This window comes from Scophthalmus maximus, chromosome 9 (genome assembly GCF_022379125.1).
Source record: "Scophthalmus maximus strain ysfricsl-2021 chromosome 9, ASM2237912v1, whole genome shotgun sequence".
Classification (NCBI taxonomy): domain Eukaryota; kingdom Metazoa; phylum Chordata; class Actinopteri; order Pleuronectiformes; family Scophthalmidae; genus Scophthalmus; species Scophthalmus maximus.
Window position 1 is genome coordinate 15,972,164 of NC_061523.1, and position 19,461 is coordinate 15,991,624.

A 19,461-nucleotide genomic window follows, 5' to 3' on the forward strand; every position below is an offset into this window, starting at 1 on the left:
AAAAGAGTGACAAGGAAGTTGATAAAAAGGTAATGAACAATTGTGAAAGTGCATTCAAGTTGAGGCAAGAGAAACTATGTTTTAATTAAAACTGTTTGACAGCTACTGGATAAATATGAGGGAGCATGGAGACAGTCAGATGGAAAGATTACAAACAACAGGGGTTAAAACCAAGAGCTATGGAGGATTAAGGGGTTGAACAGAGGAGATTAAACCAAACACAAAGCACTCATATGTAATGTTTCTGTCAGCACTCACAAGAGCCAGTAACCAGCATTAAGACAGAGTGAACAGTTTTAACACAGGTGCCCTTTAGGATCATGGGACACCCACACTCAGTATCATGACATAGTATCAAGAGGGTTAATGTTTGAAGTCTAAATTATATCCTCACACATGTATGTAGTGGTGCAGACAAACAGGCAAAAAGTAGGTCAAAGAAATAATCTCACTATTAAAGAAAATAGGGTGAGTTCATACCAGTGTATAAAAAAACCATACAAGGGCAAACATGTATTTTTATTTATGACTCTTCCCAGGGGGAAAAGAAATGCAATACCATAGAAGAAGAAGAAGAAGAAGAAGAAGAAGAAGAAGAAGAAGAAGAAGATTTTACAATAATTATAATAAAATCACGGTAATTCCTACTCCGCGCCAGTAGGTGGCGATGGTGTTCAAGATGTTGCTCGTCGTTTGTAACAGAGGAAGTGCTGGGTGCTAACTGCTTCAGACAAGACGGTGGTGATTATCTTTCTTGTTTTATGGGAGTCACTCTGTATTTTTCATTCAGGAGATAATGTAGTATCTTCACTGTTAGATGTCGGGTGACAATAATAGTCAACACTAATTAATATGAGCTGCAAACAGAGCAACAAACAGAGGCTCGTTTCGAAGTTAGCTAGCATGCTAACCTTAGCGTTAGCTGGCAACTCGTTTGTATGTTTATTATTGCGGAGTGAAATTGTCCACTTTCGGCTTCATTGTAATTTGAATCAAACGATGCAAATGTATTTTATTATATTATAGTCATGTCATCATTTGTACTGTGTCAGGTTTACTCTTTCCTAACGTTTTGCTGGTGTGCATTCTCAAGTAGTGGAGAATGTTTATTTTTGACAAATGCTGGTATGTTTTATGCTAAAATGATCTATATGTGTGTGTACATATATAGCATTAGTTGGTACTAAGGTAGACTTATTGAGATAGATGTTCTATCACTAAACACTACACTTAGCAGTAAGAAACGTAAGTTTTCATATAGATCCACTTCTCTTTTTTTTTAGGTGTTTTCAGAAGCAATGGATCAGAAAATTCCTTATGATGACTACCAGCTCCCAGTCGTATTCCTGCCTTCTTATGAAAACCCACCAGCATGGATACCTGCACAGGATGTACGTCACATGCATAGAGCCAATCAAGGGGCTGGTGTTTTTCTCTGTTGAAGGTGGCACCGATGCCATAGATCCTTCTGTGGCTGTTCACTGACTTCTGGCCAATGACCTTGATCCCTTTTCGAGTCAATGTTTGATGTTCACAGAGAGCTCTTGTAGTCTGAGCGTCCCCCGAGTCAATGCTATCAGCATCGGAAACACACATCACCGGATGTCAGACCATAACTGGTCACAGCATTAGCCGGAAAGGGAGCAGAGTCATTCACCAGGAGTCAGCGAACGGCTGAAGACAGATCGTGGAGGTTTCATGCATCTGATCCCAAAGGTGAAGACTACGTAGTGCAGTTGAAAGCTCTACAAAGAGCTTATAGCTGGAAATCTACTTTTTTCCAGAATTTAAAATTTTAAAGGAAGCTTTCGATGCTCAGTCATGCAACCTTTTCTACTGATCCACCTGAGTTGAAAAGTTTTACACACTCTATTTCCCCAATCCTCTGGTATGTGATGTACTCCAAGATCATTTTCTGCAGGTTGTTATCTCTGACCACTTCACTCTTGAGTGAGTCAAGTTTTTTTCTACATTTGTAGCGTGTTCATCACCCTGACTACAACAATGAGCTCACCCAGTTCTTACCTCGCACCATTGTACTGAAGAAACCTCCCGGAGCACAGCTGGGCTTTAACATCCGTGGGGGCAAAGCGTCACAGTTAGGAATCTTTATATCCAAGGTGTGTGTGTGTATTTTGTACGACCCTTTCTGGCTTTCACATGCTGCTGACTAAGTATTTGCTTTTCAAACATACCAGCATTGTGATGGCTTATTTCTGTATGTGTGTGCTGGGTTGGCAGGTGGTCCCAGACTCGGACGCCCACAGAGCCGGGCTACAAGAGGGAGACCAGGTTCTGTCTGTGAATGAGGTTGATTTCCAAGACATTGAGCACTCGAGAGTAAGTCAGAGCAGTAATTTCAAGCTGTTTTTTTAATATTATTATACAGTATATTTCTAATCCCATTACTTGTTGATCAATGATATATTCACTGCATATGTATAACAATGTCAAACACTAACTACAACGTGGTGCTATCCCATCGTCAGTGTAATTTGAACATGTTCAGGGTGCAACTTTAACCCATGATTTATAATTTTTTCATTCCTCCTTGTGGAGGATGTTTATGGGATACACATAATATAACGATATATATATATAAAGATAACATAACTCTTAAGCAAAGACTGTGTATATTTATTAAAGACATTCTGGATGTGTTGTCAGCCTTGACTGTTGACCAAATATCCATTCCTCATAAAATCAGTGCACTCATTATGTTCTATTATTATTATTTTTTATTTCATTTAGCACATTACATATTTCCGTGAGAATTAAAACCCTTAAAAAAAACTTCATGTTATAACTTTTATAATCTTATTAAGGTAAACTCTATGAACCGTTGTTGTCAACTTTTTACCCCAACAGTTGTTGGTGATCACATCTTCATTGCATTACACTGAGTGAATGTCTTCTTCCTCTTTAGGCTGTGGAGATTCTAAAGAGTGCACGAGAAATACTGATGAGGGTTCGCTTCTTTCCTTACAGTAAGTCTAACTCTACGGAAATCGTACTAACATTAGTCGAGAACCACCGCAGCTAATGCACTGTAGATTTTTATAATGTTATGGTATTAAGGGAGGGGTTATGCTAAGTGTGGCGCGAGTGAATCTTTGAGCCATGAAAAAAAAAATCCTGAATATAAAATTATGAAAAACTTTTTAAACGTCTAATTCCACAACTCAATTCTACATAGTTCAGTCTCCTCTCATGTTTTAACACGTTTAATCAACAAATGTCTGAGTTTCTGTGACACTGACCTGAAGCCACGTCACCTGAAGTCTTACTCCATATTTGATTTCTGCTTTAGTTTTGCTTTACAGTGTAACTAGAAATTACCATTAATGTTTTCATATATTCAAATTTTTCCCATTGTGAAGATTGTACAACAAATAATGTAAACTAGATTTAAAAATATTAATATGCATGTATATGTAGAATTTGGATATTTGGGGAAAATGCAAATTCAATTATTTTAGTAACAGATAAGTCCACGTACAGTAATTGAGGTATTTAACTTATGTGTTAAAATTAATAATCATAATCATACTTTTTGTGGCAGGCCTAATTTCTTGCATTGTTTACAAACACCATCAAACCTTTAACAGCATCAGAAGACATAAATAGTGTAGTTGTGGTCTAGAGTTACTATTGAGCTTTATTCATCCCAAAAGAAACTGCTGTGCTTAGTCTGGGGGTGATGGCAGATTCCAATCTGTTTTGAATTTGTAACTCAAAATTGTGCCTTTTTATTATAGTCCGCTGATACGACAATATATGTTCTGCTTTATGAAAATGACAGTTAAAAGTTCATGTGTGAAGAAAATAATCTCTTTCTGAAGGAGCAAACCTGAAAAGCTTGTCAGGACACACATATCAGTATCAGGTATCAGTACCAACATACTTTAAAAACCATGGTTACTGTCTGACTGATCTTACTGCCCGTCTTCGACAACAACAACGAAATGGCTTTGGGTTGACTGAACTGTGTCATACTGGTAGTTAATTGTATAAAGACATCACTCGCGGTAACCTAATGTTCTCGTTTGTGTTCTTTTACAAGACTATCAAAGGCAGAAGGAGAGGACTGTACACTAGGTGGCAGCAGAAAGAGAGCGAGAGGCGGACAGACATGTCATTATCCCCCTCCCACTGACTCTGGCCTCCATTCTGTCTCGGCTTCAGGATGACTGATGTATGACTAACAAACCCATTCTAAGTCGTCCATGTAAGGACAACAAGATCTCTCTTTAACGCTCAGAACGGTCTGATCCACTGTGATGCACTCACGATGATTTCTACTGCATCAGGACACATTTACAGGAAGTCATTTTTCATAGTCTCTTTGAATACAGAATTGTAGAAGAAAGCAGAAGCCTCGAATACATATTGAATCATAAATTATTGAACTGATACTTTCAGGCGTAACATTAAGAGACTGTAATTTAACAAATCAACGTTTGCCTTTATTGGCAATTTCCTGAAGCCCTCAAAAATACTTAAATCACATTCAGAGTAGCTCTTGTGTACACTGTACACAATTGCACTGATCACCCTAACATATAGTAGATATATAATACCAATAACTGTACGTAATAAACTGGCAACTGAGTGTGTTTAAATGTAAGAAAAAAATGTACATATGACTTCATGATTTCAGTACACAGCGAAGGTGTTGGTACGACAACATGGCCTGACATACTGTAAGAGCACATGATGAATGCACGACAGGTAATAGATTTTAAATATAACAGAATACACTGTACATCCATTTTAAAACAATCTAACAAATATTTATAATTGTGTGGGAAATATTAAGTTGTGTAAATATATTTCAATCACTGCTATTGTCGACCCAACATTACTTAAATACTGCAATGAATTAACGTTTTTTGTGTTTCATACATTCTAAGTTTAATTTACACTGCAGGTGGGCTGACTGATGTGCTCGTTATTTTATGTATTAACTGTTTATTTGCAAAACTGTTGACAAGTATCACTTCTAACACGGCACTCCTTCTCCTGTATCTGCACCAAGGTATGATCAAAGGTTCATGTCTTTGTTACATGTAAACATTTGATCCGGATATTTTTGTTTTCATATTTCAATATAGGGAGTGCACTAAAGAATTTTTTATGATATGACCTGTCATCACCTACGTGAGCTGTGTCTACCTGTACTTGACATTCATTGGTTTGTAGGTGGTTGTTTCTTTTATTTCATTGCCACTGTAATATCATCATATCACTACCAGCATTACCAAATTCAGGCGGAGTACTCAACACTAGTTCAAATGCACCAAATTAAACTCCTCGCCATTCAAACATTATATTGTAGGAGGCGAGATCAATCCTGCGAAAATTGCAATTTAATATTTGGTCTCCTCCTCCCCCATGTGGTACCATGCCTCATTTTTTTCTTCTTTTTTGTTCTATTGTTTAATGCCGTCTCACATACTGGTCTGAAAACTACGAACTATCTCAAAAAAGTATTCACACTGCAAACAAACCAAATCATGTTTCAGACCGCGACCACCTCTTTTGGTCAAATGAAATTTTGGGTCTGTTGGTCCAGACCGTTGTCCATGGAAACTTTCACACCTGTTGTTTTGGTTCGGACTAAACTGAAAAGTCCGAAAGTCCAGACCAAACGAGGTAGGCGTGAAAGCGGCCTTAGCATATTGGTAAGACCTATAGTGATTCTGTGTGTGATGTAGGTAGGTACAGTAAGTTAATTTATTTTAGAACATTTGCAAACACTGTCATATTATTTTGTTTACCAATATATTTTTTAAGTCTTTTGGTTTTTCATGATTTACTTTTTTCCTAATGGTCCAGAGCTCATCATGAAACAAGCTATATTTTATCTTTTTTTTTGTAGAAGAACCTAACATTGACAAGTAAAATAAATATAAAGTTTTAAACTCTAGTAGCCTTTGTCCTAGTCTCTGTGTACTTGAAGTGGACAGGTTTGCTCTGGTACAAGTATTCCGACTTGTTCCACTTGGTTTCTCTTGAAACTCACTGTTGTCTTGATAGGAATGCAGCCAATGACAGTGATGATCACCAAAGCGTGTTTAACCTTCTGAAGTTTACTATTTTGTTCATAACAAATCTTCAGAACGATCTCAGCCTGCAGGGCTTCATTCCACCGTCGTTTCTCCAACATGACTGTCTGAGTTTGCAGTAACTTCAAATAAATAAAATAAAAGATTTTCCTTCAGGTAAAGATCAACTGGTAAAATGCAAACTGGCTATTTATATTTTACATGTTTATACAACCTCACTTGATTTTCATTCTCACAGATCCAACAACTGATCTGTTCTTAGAATGTCAATGCAAGTCTACAACTTATTTAAGAATTACAATAAATACACTTTGATTGTAAAACATCACAGTGAACCTTCAAACAGCCCTCAAGTTTTACCCATTATACTGGCCAAATAAAATTACAATAAGTGGCATTAAAATTCACATTTAAGAAACAAAATTAGTAGCAAAGGTTGAGAGAGTAAGTGGGTTTTTTTTGGGGTTATGCAAAAAAAGGTCTGTAACCAAATTGACAAGATTTGACAAAATAAAATTGGTTATTTCAGGTGTGTCAAGTTCAGGATCCAATCATTTTTATGACATCTAATATTTTTTTAAAACGACCTTAAGCTTAAATAGTTTGTCTAATGTCTTAAAGAGCAATCGTGGCGTTTGTTATTTATATATAATCTAATTTAACTCTACTTCCACCACCCGGCCCCTTAATAAAGGGTCACCAGTGGACAACGACGTTTAATCTCTCATTTAAAAAAAAAATGTGTTCATGTGTATCTTACGTTATAGCTGCAGTTAAACAAGGTTAGCGGAGACAGTGGAGCCATTGTAAATATAATGTTGCGGCTAGGCCAACATCCAAAACCCAATGTAAAAGGCATAACACCATGGCGAACAGTGAGGAGAGATTTAGCTTAGCTCAACATCGACTGAGGTAATGGCAACTTGATCAGTCCTCACTTCCATCTGTTCAGACGGCTGTAAACACTTCATACTCTTGCTCATCCCAAAAGACTCTGATTTGGAAAAATTGGGAGGATTAGGTGCGATATCACAGAGTCGGAGGTCTCAAGTCTTATTGCGTTTGTGAGGATACACAGTCCATCCTCCTGTCTCTCCTTCTTTGGCAAACCGTCCTCCCTTCACTTTGATGCCATTTTAACTACTGTCCTCGCTGTCATGAGCGTCCAACTTGGAACTCTCGTCCACGTTTTCTAGCGAGTCTGCCCTCTGTATCGACAGCTCGGCGGGGTCCATCATGGGCAGGGCGTTCTGCTCCGGGTACAACCAGGGCTTCTGGTCAGGAGAGTTCTGCCGCTTCCACTCTGGGTAGTTCTGTCCCGCCTTGTGTACACACTTCATGACCTGGTGGGTGAGAAGAGGACACGGTTATCAGAGGGCCGCAGTCTGACAAATGACGATCATACCGCACCTTCAATCTCAGTCAACAAAAGCCGAAGATAAAGCCGCTCACAAAATATCTGTAACTGATTAAATGGCAATGAGTTATACAATTTGTAGTGATTGTTAAAAACAATTTACAGCTCTGACACAGTAACACATTTGCAAAACAATATACAGTATCAATGTAATAGTCGTGTTTAAGCTGTTAACATTTCAACATAGGCCTAAAAATTCTTTGAAGTATAATGATCATACCATGGCGGCTACAAGCAGTGAATTCTGGACTCGAAACAGATCCAACAAAATTGCCACAAGTTTTGTTTCAAGAATCTTGTGAATCAAAAACTGTCAGCTTTGATCTACTTACGACTTTTAGATGTCTACAGTGTGAGCTGCTCATACTCTGTATCAACTTGATTTGAATACATTTGATCTCCTATCAACAATCACAAGTTTGTTTAGCAGTTTAGAGATGAAACAATATTTGTCACAAAATTTAAATCTGCAACTAATTTGGTAATCAATAATCATCATTTAAGTTAAACTTGGACTTGTATTTGCTGGTTTTCTCAACCTTCTGTAAAAGTAAAATTAAAAGATTTTGATTAAAGGGTCATAAAAATAATTTTAGGCAATTATTAACTACTGAAATAATCTAATCTTTTAAATCATATTTTACTGTCCTCAAGTTCTTGTATTTATTATTTTTTTCCTTTTTAGGTTAAAAATTTACTCTTTGAATGTAATTTTAAGTACTCCAAAATAAAGGATTCAATTATTTTCATCCTTATTTCAAATGTTTACTACTTTTGGTTACATGTTCTTGCCTTTTACTGTTTGGTTTACAGATATCATTGTTTGTAGGTACAGAAGGTCAGTGTTTCTGTCACGCTAAAGGCCAATTGAGAGTCTCTCAATGTCAGTTTCTCTTTTTCTCACTCATACACACACTTTTGTCTAAATTGTTTCCATCTGCAGTGTATGAAACCTGGGGAACGAGTTCTTCCAGGAGGGAGAGCCACAGCTAAGGAGCTGAGATACCTCTTTGTCAGCAACCTCACTGGAACAGGCCCTTAAACTGGGTTTCTATGGTTACCATTGTTCTTTAAAAAGACACATGAAACCCCCACTCCCTTTCGTGCACACACATCTCGCGCACGTTTCACCTTGTGGACACACACAGCCGCTGTTTAAAACATGCTGATGTTCATGTTTTTCTTGTACATCACTTTTGAACGCTGCGTAGACGTAAATCAAAACCTTTGCTGTAAGGAGTTTGGAACAATGTTACTTACCCGGGGAGCGAGACTTTGAGATGCTTTGTTTACCACCCACTTTGGAAAAGAACCTAGAGCACAGAGATATGGGCAAACTTTAAAAAAAAAAAAAAACCCAGTTTGATAATATTTGTCATGTAAATGTTGGTTGTGGTCTTACCTTTGGGGTCAGCTTGTGAAAGGTATATGAAGATACAGCTATTTGGTCCTGTGGGCTTGATGAAATAGCCAGTGAGGATGGAAAGGGCCCTGACGAGGTCAGTGCGAGGAGGGTATTTCTGTAATGGGATCAAAACAAACATTGGACAAGTGATGCAATGCAACACTATCATTATCAATCAGATGGAAAAATAGCTCTTCAACACATGGAATGTGTAAAAGATAAGGGGCTGCTGTGTGTGTGTGTGTGTGTGTGTGTGTGTGTGTGTGTGTGTGTGTGTGTGTGTGTGTGTGTGTGGAGGAGGCGGCGTACCTGGTGTTTGACAGAGAAATTAACGATTGTGTACTCATCATCCTTCACCTGCCATGAACGCAATGTCACCACATCTCTGTTCGTTATTGGACTTGGACAATACCCTGGGGAGAGGGAAAAAAACAAACATACAAATCTGGTTATATTTTGTCAAGACTTCCTTAACTAGTTGACTAGTTCCACTATCACAGCCTTCAGAGTCTACAAGCACTTCCTTGTTATGGCAATAAATACACTGGACACTGCTCACTTTCTTCCCCTGGGGGCTTCAGTGGCTCATAGAAAGGCCTGAGAAGAGTTTGTGATAGATTAGAAATTCAAAGAAAAAATCAAAACGGTTTGAATGTGTGACTATAGCTGGAGGTGCTCGCTGATCTGAATGTAGTGGTTTCACTCGAGGTAATGCTCTTTTTTTAAAACTCAATTATTCACAAAAAATGTAACATCATTCTTTTTTCTTTCTTTTTTTTTTAAAGAACACCATGCTTAAACCGCTGTGTGTGCTCACTCGTATGTGTGTGCTCAAATCACTTCAGTCAATTCAGTCTTGAAGTTGTGAAATTATGTCATATAATATGGTGAGGTATAAAGTGAATCTTAAAAAAGTAAAATAATCAAACTACTAATAATAAAAATATGCATTTTCAGTGTTTGCATCTCCATAGTGTAACAGGTGAATCGGAGTCAGGCCCGCACACACACACACACACACAGATGCATGTGATGCGACACAGCAGACAGCAGGCCTCACATGCATAGTAGCCCACATCAGCGTTAGCAGAGAGCCGGGCGATGTCGAAGCTCTCCTTCATGGCGGGGTCCCACTTCTTACGGTACTGGCCATCGTGGATGACGTCGTACATGGCAGCAGCTGATACGTCTTTGATTATCATTTTACACTGAAACACACACACACAGTACATGGGGGTTAAAGTTCACGGCCCCGGGTGAGTCCAGTTCGACGGAGCTGATCATTGGGATGATGAGGTTCAAGTGGACTCACCTTGATCTTGTGGACCTTGGGCGCCTGCTTCCCTTTCTTCGCCTGCAGGTGTTCGACCCACACTTGCATGTCGTTGTTGTCGTACTTCTTCTGCCAGTTGTCCACAGACAAACACTGTTTCCTGAAGTCGGCGAAGACCGCCTCGTCGGGTAAAATGCTCGGCCGAGACATCATCAAAAAAAAAAAATCTTTTCTTCTTTTAATAATAAAAAGAGTGTGCGACGGACGACGACCTGCTGCGCTCCGGTGAGAGATGTGAGCCTTTGGCGGCCGACGCCAGCATATACGATGTACGCGGAGCCGGTCGTCGATCAGGTCGAGCAGGTATTCTTTGCGCTGAATTCCTGAGCCATGCCTTCGGAACGAGGCGCCTCGCCTGCTGACGTCACGTCACGGCACTTCCGGAGTGCAGGTGCGCGGCGGCCAGGTGAGCCCCGCCCCCGCGGCTCTGAGACAGTGGTGGGAGTGGGCGTGACAATAACTGTACTACTCGGACGAAAGAGTTGAATATTAATGACAAACCTGAATGTTCCTTCTCAATGGTCCTGTGGTCAGTTTCAACAACTCTGTAATTATGTTACTAATTAACACATGGATTAAAGTTCAGATTGAATTGACTCTAAATGTAATTTATTTATTTCAAACATGTATTATTGATGAATATTCACACTGGGATTTACGGATATGGCTTTTTAAAAATTTGAATGATCGATAGGGATAAAATGTAAGTTAAGCACAAATAAATACATTTGAAAAATGAAAAGGACAAACAGTCATATTTAAAATATATTGGGAAAAAGTCCCAAATAGTGTATATATAATAAATAGAAAGCTTTCTATGTTGAAAAATCTTCCACACACACATTTTTTGTCCTTGACATAAGCATCACAAACACGAGGGCTGGCCCTTAACTCAAACTCGTTTTCAACCGAGTCTTGACGTTCAAACAGGCTTTCCGAGAATAAGCCAAAGCTCAAATTGGTCCTCACAAACTTTATGATACAAGCTCCCACACACACACACATGATCTTGAAAACATGGACCAGTTTTGTATAAAGCGGGTCTTAATGTCGAATGCTCAGCATTATCAGAATTATGTAACCCAGGCTCATGGATTGTGTTTCATCACGTTCTAAATAGCTTTTGATCAAAGACGTAGCAGCTTAAGTGTGTGTATGAGTAATGTCACCTCATGTTCATACTTGGCCACACCTTTCTGTTGTAACACTTGTTGCTGCCTAATGATGAGTTGGTCTTCTCGTGTGACACACACACGCACACACACCCTTTCGAGTTCTGACTGATGTGCTGAGTTATCAATTGTTCTGACAAACAAGAGCATGTAAACGTTTATCAATTTATAGCATTCGAGATTAGAGTTTTATGAATGTGCCATACAGCTGATACCAGATGATCAGTAATGGTACCTTTTCCTTCAGCAGCGCTGAAAGAAAGAGACACAAATGTTAATATTTTGGTGAAATATCTTTATTTTATTCCACGTGATAGGCCTACACTTGTTTCATTAACTCTCCTTTTATACATCAGATAGTAATAGTACAGTATTCACACAAACGTTGCTAAACACAAGTAGACAGCATATTTCAAATGGACAGACACAATTCAGAATAGCACAAAGCCGAGTATTTAGTCAGTGACAAGTAATAGAAGAGCTGCTCATGTTAAAATGGTTGTTTGATGTCATTAAATACTTAAATTTTAAAAAACCATTTCAAAACAAGCTACAGCAAATGACAAGTGTCTTTTGTCGTGCTGTGACTAGTTAGGTGGTTTGTGTTACAATGTGTGTGTTAGCCTAGAGATGGTGCAGCATTTACCTGCGACTGTAAACCAAACTACCGACTACACACAGTGCACCAAGTTATTTCTTGCAGCGTGACAGGAAAAAACATCACCAGGCCTCAATGTCGCCTTTTAGTTGGGGTCCCAGCAGACACGCAAACAATAAATAAAATAAACTTTTAACATGCGTGTCAGCATCTGTACTTTTGGTCAAGCGTACAATTTAATCTGTATGTCCAAGTTACAAAATAAATAAACATAAAACCAACAGTCCTACACAGGCGATAGCAATACAGCAAAAAGGATACTGCGATTTACTTCTCTGCACTTTTTTTACAGCAAGGGTGTTAGTAAGCGTCGGCTGCATCTGAGGACAAACTCTTATCTACCAGCTCTACAAAACGAGTGAAGCCATGAACCAGTCAGCAGGCTTCTTTTATATCTTACAATATTGTGGCTTGATTCAGTGCACAACGTTGGTGAACAAACAAGCAAGGCATCTGTGTTCTTATCCATATAAATCCTGCATGGTGAGCATGCTGCATGGTCTTGCAATAGTGTAATCAACACAACACCCATTTTCAATGAGATAGTGGGTACGTCATTGTGTCCAAAGTGACAACCTTCCGTCGGCGTGGAAAAAACTGAACAATGGCTCTTTTTCATTTCAAACCTCAGGGGCACCTAATAACTGAGGACTCCTCCTCAGACGTGTTAGTATGCGTGCAGCTAATTCGCAGACAAGTCGCTGTAGTTTTAATGCAGAAATAGTTTCATGTTAGTAGCTAGTATAGGGAATTTTGGGCAACTTCCCTTTAAAAATGAAAATGATATCACTTGGTTACACATCCCCTTTTGCAGAAATGTTTCAAATACGGTGTCAAATTATTTAAATTTGGTTGGTTTGGTTTGTATTAGTTTAGATAACATATAAATTATACTAATGAATAGACCATTGACCCTCTGCAATTACATAATTTGAGCCTAGTGTGGTAATATGATGGTTAGTAATGACGTAATATCACCGGTAAGATCCTGTCTCTTCTTCCTCAAAATAGTCAGAAAATAATCAGATATCTGGGACCTATAATAATATCTCAGATAATGAAGAAATAAAAAAAAGTTAAATACAATGGGCTCATAACTCAGCCTTTGCAGAGTCATAAAAAATAATCCCAAGCAGTTTTACTTTACAACAATGACAAGAGTAACAGCACTAAGATTCTGAACTGTGCAATAACTCATGAGCGCTTAGCAATGTCAGTCGGCGGTCCTATATAATGCCATGCAACTGGATGACAATCTCAACATATCAGTTAACTTATTCCTTGTTTTAAATGTTTAGTTTTGAACCATCCTCCCCCCCAGATAATCTGCTTCAATACAGTAATGCACATCCACACGGATACTCTGAAAAGTCACTGAGTTGAAAAGGGAAAAAAAGACAGGTCCTCCATCCCAATGGCAATGCGCCAAGGGTGGGGAGAGTGGCCACTGAGAGACAAGCTGTTGGTGGGGAGGAGACAGGCTGGGCGGGGGTGAGGTGTACTAGCATGAGCAGCTGCTCTCGGTGACAGTCATTTCTGGCTGTTTCTCCAGTTTGATGTCGATCACTGAAGAGGACTCGGTTAAGCAACATCACAGAAGAATTTCCAAATTTCAGAGTCAGCATTTTCTGCACAAAGCTTTCTGGCTGCAATCTCAACAGTGAATATTCATTATTTTATAAACAGAAAACTAACAGGCACAAGGAGACGGTAATTAAGTCTTGAGAATAATAGCAGACGTATGACAATATCGGTTTAAAGCCACGTTGAAAAGGATACTGTCCTCTTTGCTCTTCTCTGGTGTGCTATCCATCCCTGGCAATGCAGCTGCAACACGACGGAACAACTATAAAACAAAGTGAGAATTAAATACATTTGCAGATGAGATTTAAAGTAAAATGCTTTCAAATAGAGGTGGATGATACTGATAAAATGTACTACAATAAATATAAAATCATTATTTTGATACTGAAATATCTTGACATAGTATTTTTTCTTAACATAGACATAGAAACTGATTATACTCAATATTACTTTGCAGCAATGTCTACTTGTCTATTTGAGTGTCTGTAAGATTAAAGTACTTTGTCAAACCAATGCAAAAATTCTATAGTCATCCAATACTGAGGTAATGCAGTCCTGATAACTGATTTGTAAAAATACTCACAATGGCCAAATACACCAAGAGACATTAACAGGATAGTGAACCTTGAGCAAAAAGTATAGACAAATCTGTGGGTCTGTCACGGTATATATCATATTACCCAGCCCTACTGTCAATGTCAAAGGGATATACAAAGTACAAACAGATGATGTTTTATTGAATAACAGACAAACATGAGAAGCAGTGGATCAGGCAAAAAGTACATAATCAAAACTGAGCAAAGTAGCAGTAAACTTGTGCAGGACAATTGAACTGATAAGCCTGTGGAGAGAAAACACATCTTATACACTGTAGCGTGTACTGAGAATGCTGTGACGGGTCACGATGAACCACGAGAGGAGAAAAGGAGGTGGAAGGAGTTAGGTGTTCACTTTGAGGGCACAAAGAGCTCAACTACCCGGAGAGAGCAGAATCTCTACCTGTTTGACATTGTAGCCAGTCTTTGCGCTGGTTTCAATGAACATGACATTCAGTTCCTTAGCTCTCTGCTCGCCCCCCTCCGTGGTGATTTGTCTGCTCAGGTAAAAGCAGAAGGGGAGGGGAGATGGACGAACGGATGGAAATGGAAAGAAACATTGCAAAGAGGACAGGCAAAGAGGAGAGGGACGAGATGGAGAGAGAAACAGAGAGAGCTCAGCTCAGAATCTTGCTTTGTGTGGAAAAAAAGGGGAGAGGTTAGTTAAGTTATAACAAACAGAGAGGAAGACGAAGGAAGATGAGGCAGCAGGAACTCAACTCCAGAGATCACTCATTCATTCTCCAGCCACACCGATCCATATAATGAGATGCCACAGGTGCGCCTCCCTGACCTAAAGGATGCTATGACCTGTGCTGGAAACGTCAAGATCACTTGTCAGAATTACACCTGCTGTTGCTAGACACCAACCTGTTTGACGTTATAGCCAGCCTTGGCACTGGTCTCTATGTACATCACATTGAGCTCACGAGCTTTCCTCTCTGCCGCCTCAACAGAAACTTGCCTGCCATGGTCCCGGGAAGGGAGGGGGAGGGGTGGTGTTCAGTGTGGTGTTGAGGGGAACACACAAAAAACAAAAACAAATCAAAATGACATGGAGAGAACAGACCAGGAAAGAGAACAAAAAGTAAAACAAAGAAAAAAAAAGTTTTTGTTTTTTTAAATCATATGAAATAAAAATATGAATAAAAGTTTTTAAATCACTTATAAAAAGGCGGAAGTATGCAAAATACAGGGGGATGATAAAAGTCAAAATTGGATGATATGGACTCAGGGGAAGGAAAGTGGGATTCCAGGCTTAGGCAGAGTTCATATACTGTATGCTACCCGTTTAATTTTCTGATCCTTCATAAAATTACAATCTATTTATCGTTCTTTGTAAAAAAAAAAATTAAAATAAATAACAAAATCATATTCATTCACACATCTCACACGACCTTGTACCTTTTATCCGCCAAGTCTGTTTTGTTCCCAACAAGCATGATAATGACATCACTTCCTCTCTCTGTTCTAACGTCATCAATCCACTTTGAGGTTTGCTGGAATGAATTAAGATCTGAGGATGCAAAAGACACAAAATTACTGTACAGCCTCATGTAGACATAAAACATTTGGTGTATTAGTTAAGTGTGCACAAGCAGGCAGATCACTTTGTTAAAAAAGTTAAGAGTATCTTAAGTAAGAAAAGCTCGTAGAGACGTCATATGTTAATAAGCAAAAGTATTGAGTACAGATATTGGAAAAGGAAAAAACATACATAGAGATGTCAAAGGTTATTAGCAGAAATACACAAAGTATAAACTATGCCAAGATAGTTTTGTTCCAACTGCTTAAGACCCCTCCTGAAAAAGTACAGCCCTGACTCACTGGTGATGTCATAAACAACCACAGCAATGGTAGAGTCACGGATGTAGCTGGGAATTAGGCTACGAAAACGCTCCTGTCCAGCAGTGTCCCAAAGCTGGAGTCGGACCTGAGGATTGGAACGGAAGACAAGGAAAAAGGACAAGGAGGTGGAGATAAAGAGAGGAAAGGCAGGACAGGGGAACAGAGAAAGGGACAGACATAAAAGAATTGCAAGGGAAGCGGCAGAAATGGAAATGGTGTTTTATTGACGAACGGGGAGAATCCTTCAAATGCAGCAGGGTCAGAGAGGACCGGTGTTATGCAAATAAGACTTGAAACGGAGACCATGCTGAATCATTATTGAGGCTGTTTCAGAAGATCAGATGAGATCTGAATACATTTCCCAATATTCCTTCCATCAACCTCATATGTGGCAGCATTTAGGAAGCCCTGACCCCCCCTGGACACTGCCAAAGAAATGCTTTTGCATCAGCAAGTTGATACAAACAGTCTGGAATATACTCTCATTTATCTGTCCAGTTGGGTTTACCAGGCTTCTAAATGCTCTTTTACACCCTTGCACATATTAAGCGAAGGACACGGAGGTGAGGCAAGGCTATGATACCTACTGGCTATATCATAAACCACCACAGCAGCAGCTGAGTCGCGGATGTAACTGGGGATGAGGCTGCGGAAGCGTTCCTGTCCGGCTGTATCCCAGAGCTGTAGCCGAATCTGTGGCCAGCCGCAAAATCAATGTGGAAATTGGGGGATTTCATGACCCGGCCAGGGGGATGTAAGGAACAAAAAAAATTGAATGAAAATGAAAACAATGGGAACTAAAAACATGATCAATGACAAAATGAATGGTAAAATCTAGGATAATGTAAAATCACATTGTGAAATGGTGAAAGGGGAGAACTCGGTGGCTACTGCATACAAAGCAGATGCATGCTCTAAGCTTTTTAAAACTACTGCAATGGGAGTGATGAGAATCATAATTAAGGCTTACCGTGCGATCTTCTAGGTACATGGTTTTTGACAAAAAGTCAATGCCAATTGTTGCCTGTAATACAATCATTCCATTAAAAAAATGTTATAGGTCCAATATTTGACAAAGCAAAAGAACAATGAGATTAATTACAAGGGCTGGATTAAAAAGAGAATTAAATACTGTATATATGTTGTATTAATCACTGATTGATTCTTAAAATACTAAAATTGTGAGATTATGTGTCTGAAGTGGTTACTTTTGGGCTGCATGATGTGTAAAATGTCTTTTTTGTGGAAATATAGTTATTACAACATGAACAAAAAGGTTACTTTGAGTTATATAGCAAAGGGATGACAGCTGCTATATGAACCGCCTGTAATCATTAAAATTACTTTAACTGTGACATTAATAATTACAGTCAACAAATGAAAATGGAGTGCCATGATTCAGAATAGTGAGCTGGCTCTGGCTAACTTGTAGTGCATCTGAAGATCACATCCACGAATAGGGATAAACTTGATCTAGGGTGTGTGTGTGCTGAAGAGATGTGATCACTGCCTGATACTCGACTGTTAAAGGTGTGTGGATTCTACTTTATTCAGTCTGTCCCTGTCGAGTAGTCGGCTGTAAGAGGCAGTATTGATATCCAACACTATTAATGCCACTTGCATTGACCAAATCATAATATCTGTTATGAAAAAGGGCTTTTGGGACACATCCTATATAGTTCAGGACACACAATAATTCTGTCTTGTTGTGATGCACATTTATGATTACCTGATAAGTGTTGTCGAAACTGTCATACATAAACCTGGTGATGAGTGAGGTCTTCCCAACTGCACAGACACAACGACAGCAATGTTAGATTTCATCCTGGCAGTCAATGATCAATAATCTAACTCCATTGAAAAGAATATATAATTATACAGATATAGATGAATCAGATACACCAGCTCTCATTTTGTAATACAGGCAGAAAAATGAATCAATATGACTCAGTGACACGACATGGTGAGAGCACTGTTGTAATGTGGACTGCTGAACCCACACGCTGAGCTGGCAATATGGGTGGAGCCAGGAAGAAAAAAAAATGAAAATAGGTTAACTTCTCTAATTTGTATCGCGATGAGAGAAGTGTCACCGACATGTTTAGACACTGGCCCCTAAAAGGCAGTCGCGTATCGATAATGTCGGTGTCAGTTACTGTACACTGACGTTAGATGGTCGGGAACAGGCCGACTGGTCTGGACCCAGTGGCCGACGTGGCTCTGCGAGGTGCCGCCGTAGGATGCTAACAGCTAGTTAGCTAGTCAACAGTGAGTTGAACAACGCTACGCCGGCGAATTCACTCAATTCCCCTTGACTGTTAATTGCTCTTACGCCTGTAAGGCAACGACGCCCCGGACAACCACTTGGCGGGTTTTAACCCAGCGTTGAACGCCAATATTAGCAAAACGTCAACGCTTTACGTTGGTGCATTTCATCTTACCACAGCTATCTGCTAGCTAGCTAGCTAAAAGCAGTTAGCTAAAAGCTAGCTAAAAGTAGTTATCTAGCTAGCTACGTCTCGCTACATGAACGTTGGCACAAGATGAAGCCGATGCATCACAAAGCTAATGGGCAGACTAAGGGCCACGCGCTTCTGTGTTCCATATGCCAACGAACCAACCCGAAGACGAACCATAAAGGTTTGCAATGTTAATATCGGTCATTATGAACACGAATTCATCTATACAGACGAAGAGCAAGACGTTTGCATAGCCCGACGATTTGCTGTTAGCTAGCTCTGCAATGACATCATCTGGAGTGAAGGAGAGCAAATGTTTTGTCCTTCATATGATTGTGACTCTGCTCTCGGCGAAACACAAATTATTTAGATTGAAATGTCACCACCTCGCTCTGTGTCGCCACTGGCCGCTGACGACCGGTGGGCAACTCTAACCTCGTAGCAAGGAGCGCGCGAGCTAGCCGGGGGGAAGCTAGCTAGCTAGCTGGCTAGCTAATCGTAGCCACTTCTTCAAACAATATTTGTCCCATCCCGTCAAATGAGCCACCTCGCGCACCTCGCGTCACCACTCACCACTCTGTTCGCCCAGGAAGACGAGCTTGAACTTTCGGAGCGGGTTGCCAAACTCTCCGCCGCCGGTCGTGGTTGACATTTTGGCAACAAAAATAAAACAGCTACTCAGCTAACTCGGCTAACGATGGGATGTGTCTGGACCGAGAGTGGAGCGAGTAGTGTATCTTGATCCTGCACTAGCCAGCGCTATTGTTTTCGTCACCGCGCAACAGTGAAATAGCGCAACCAAGAGGGAGAAGGAGAGACACGAGGACGAACCACGGTACAGTAGAGTCTCATGTCACATCCATTCTTCGAGCATGATCCAGTCGACTATAGATATTTATCCAGGGGGTCCTTCATCCCGGC

General features: G+C 39.7%; 3 protein-coding genes across 11 annotated transcripts; 1 reads left to right on the forward strand and 2 right to left on the reverse strand.

Annotated features, from left to right (window-relative positions):
- Positions 1 to 609: 609 nt before the first annotated feature.
- pdzd11 (PDZ domain containing 11) lies at positions 610 to 5,929 on the forward strand. Of its 3 annotated transcripts, none has more exons than XM_035650060.2 (6): positions 610 to 741; positions 1,284 to 1,391; positions 1,980 to 2,120; positions 2,242 to 2,340; positions 2,927 to 2,987; positions 4,064 to 5,929. In XM_035650060.2, the coding sequence occupies exons 2-6, from the start codon at positions 1,299 to 1,301 to the stop codon at positions 4,096 to 4,098; spliced, it is 429 nt and encodes a 142-aa protein (XP_035505953.1). In that variant the 5' UTR covers positions 610 to 741; positions 1,284 to 1,298; the 3' UTR covers positions 4,099 to 5,929. The 3 variants fall into 3 exon arrangements, with proteins under 3 accessions (XP_035505953.1, XP_035505954.1, XP_035505955.1); XM_035650061.2 differs by having other exon boundaries at positions 666 to 738; XM_035650062.2 differs by lacking the exons at positions 610 to 741; positions 1,284 to 1,391 and adding an exon at positions 1,398 to 1,716.
- A 310-nt stretch (positions 5,930 to 6,239) lies between these two features.
- Positions 6,240 to 10,583, reverse strand: stard14 (START domain containing 14). Its single transcript, XM_035650058.2, has 6 exons — positions 10,203 to 10,583; positions 9,951 to 10,098; positions 9,200 to 9,303; positions 8,888 to 9,005; positions 8,746 to 8,798; positions 6,240 to 7,411 (listed from the first exon to the last, which is right to left on the reverse strand). Exons 1-6 carry the CDS (start codon positions 10,374 to 10,376, stop codon positions 7,205 to 7,207), a joined length of 804 nt encoding a protein of 267 aa, XP_035505951.2. The 5' UTR covers positions 10,377 to 10,583; the 3' UTR covers positions 6,240 to 7,204.
- Positions 10,584 to 11,675: 1,092 nt separating this feature from the next.
- rab41 (RAB41, member RAS oncogene family) lies at positions 11,676 to 19,400 on the reverse strand. Of its 7 annotated transcripts, XR_004795892.2 has the most exons (9): positions 19,114 to 19,313; positions 17,811 to 17,869; positions 17,052 to 17,105; positions 16,669 to 16,774; positions 15,638 to 15,749; positions 15,104 to 15,197; positions 14,637 to 14,730; positions 13,833 to 13,899; positions 13,544 to 13,619 (listed from the first exon to the last, which is right to left on the reverse strand). XR_004795892.2 is itself a non-coding variant. In XM_035649099.2 (8 exons), exons 2-8 carry the CDS (start codon positions 17,838 to 17,840, stop codon positions 13,555 to 13,557), a joined length of 528 nt encoding a protein of 175 aa, XP_035504992.1. In that variant the 5' UTR covers positions 17,841 to 17,869; positions 19,372 to 19,400; the 3' UTR covers positions 11,676 to 13,554. The 7 variants fall into 7 exon arrangements, 6 of the variants coding, with proteins under 6 accessions (XP_035504992.1, XP_035504993.1, XP_035504991.1 ...); XM_035649099.2 differs by lacking the exons at positions 14,637 to 14,730; positions 19,114 to 19,313 and adding an exon at positions 19,372 to 19,400 and having other exon boundaries at positions 11,676 to 13,619; XM_035649100.2 differs by lacking the exons at positions 14,637 to 14,730; positions 16,669 to 16,774; positions 19,114 to 19,313 and adding exons at positions 16,061 to 16,166; positions 19,372 to 19,396 and having other exon boundaries at positions 11,676 to 13,619.
- Positions 19,401 to 19,461: the final 61 nt, after the last annotated feature.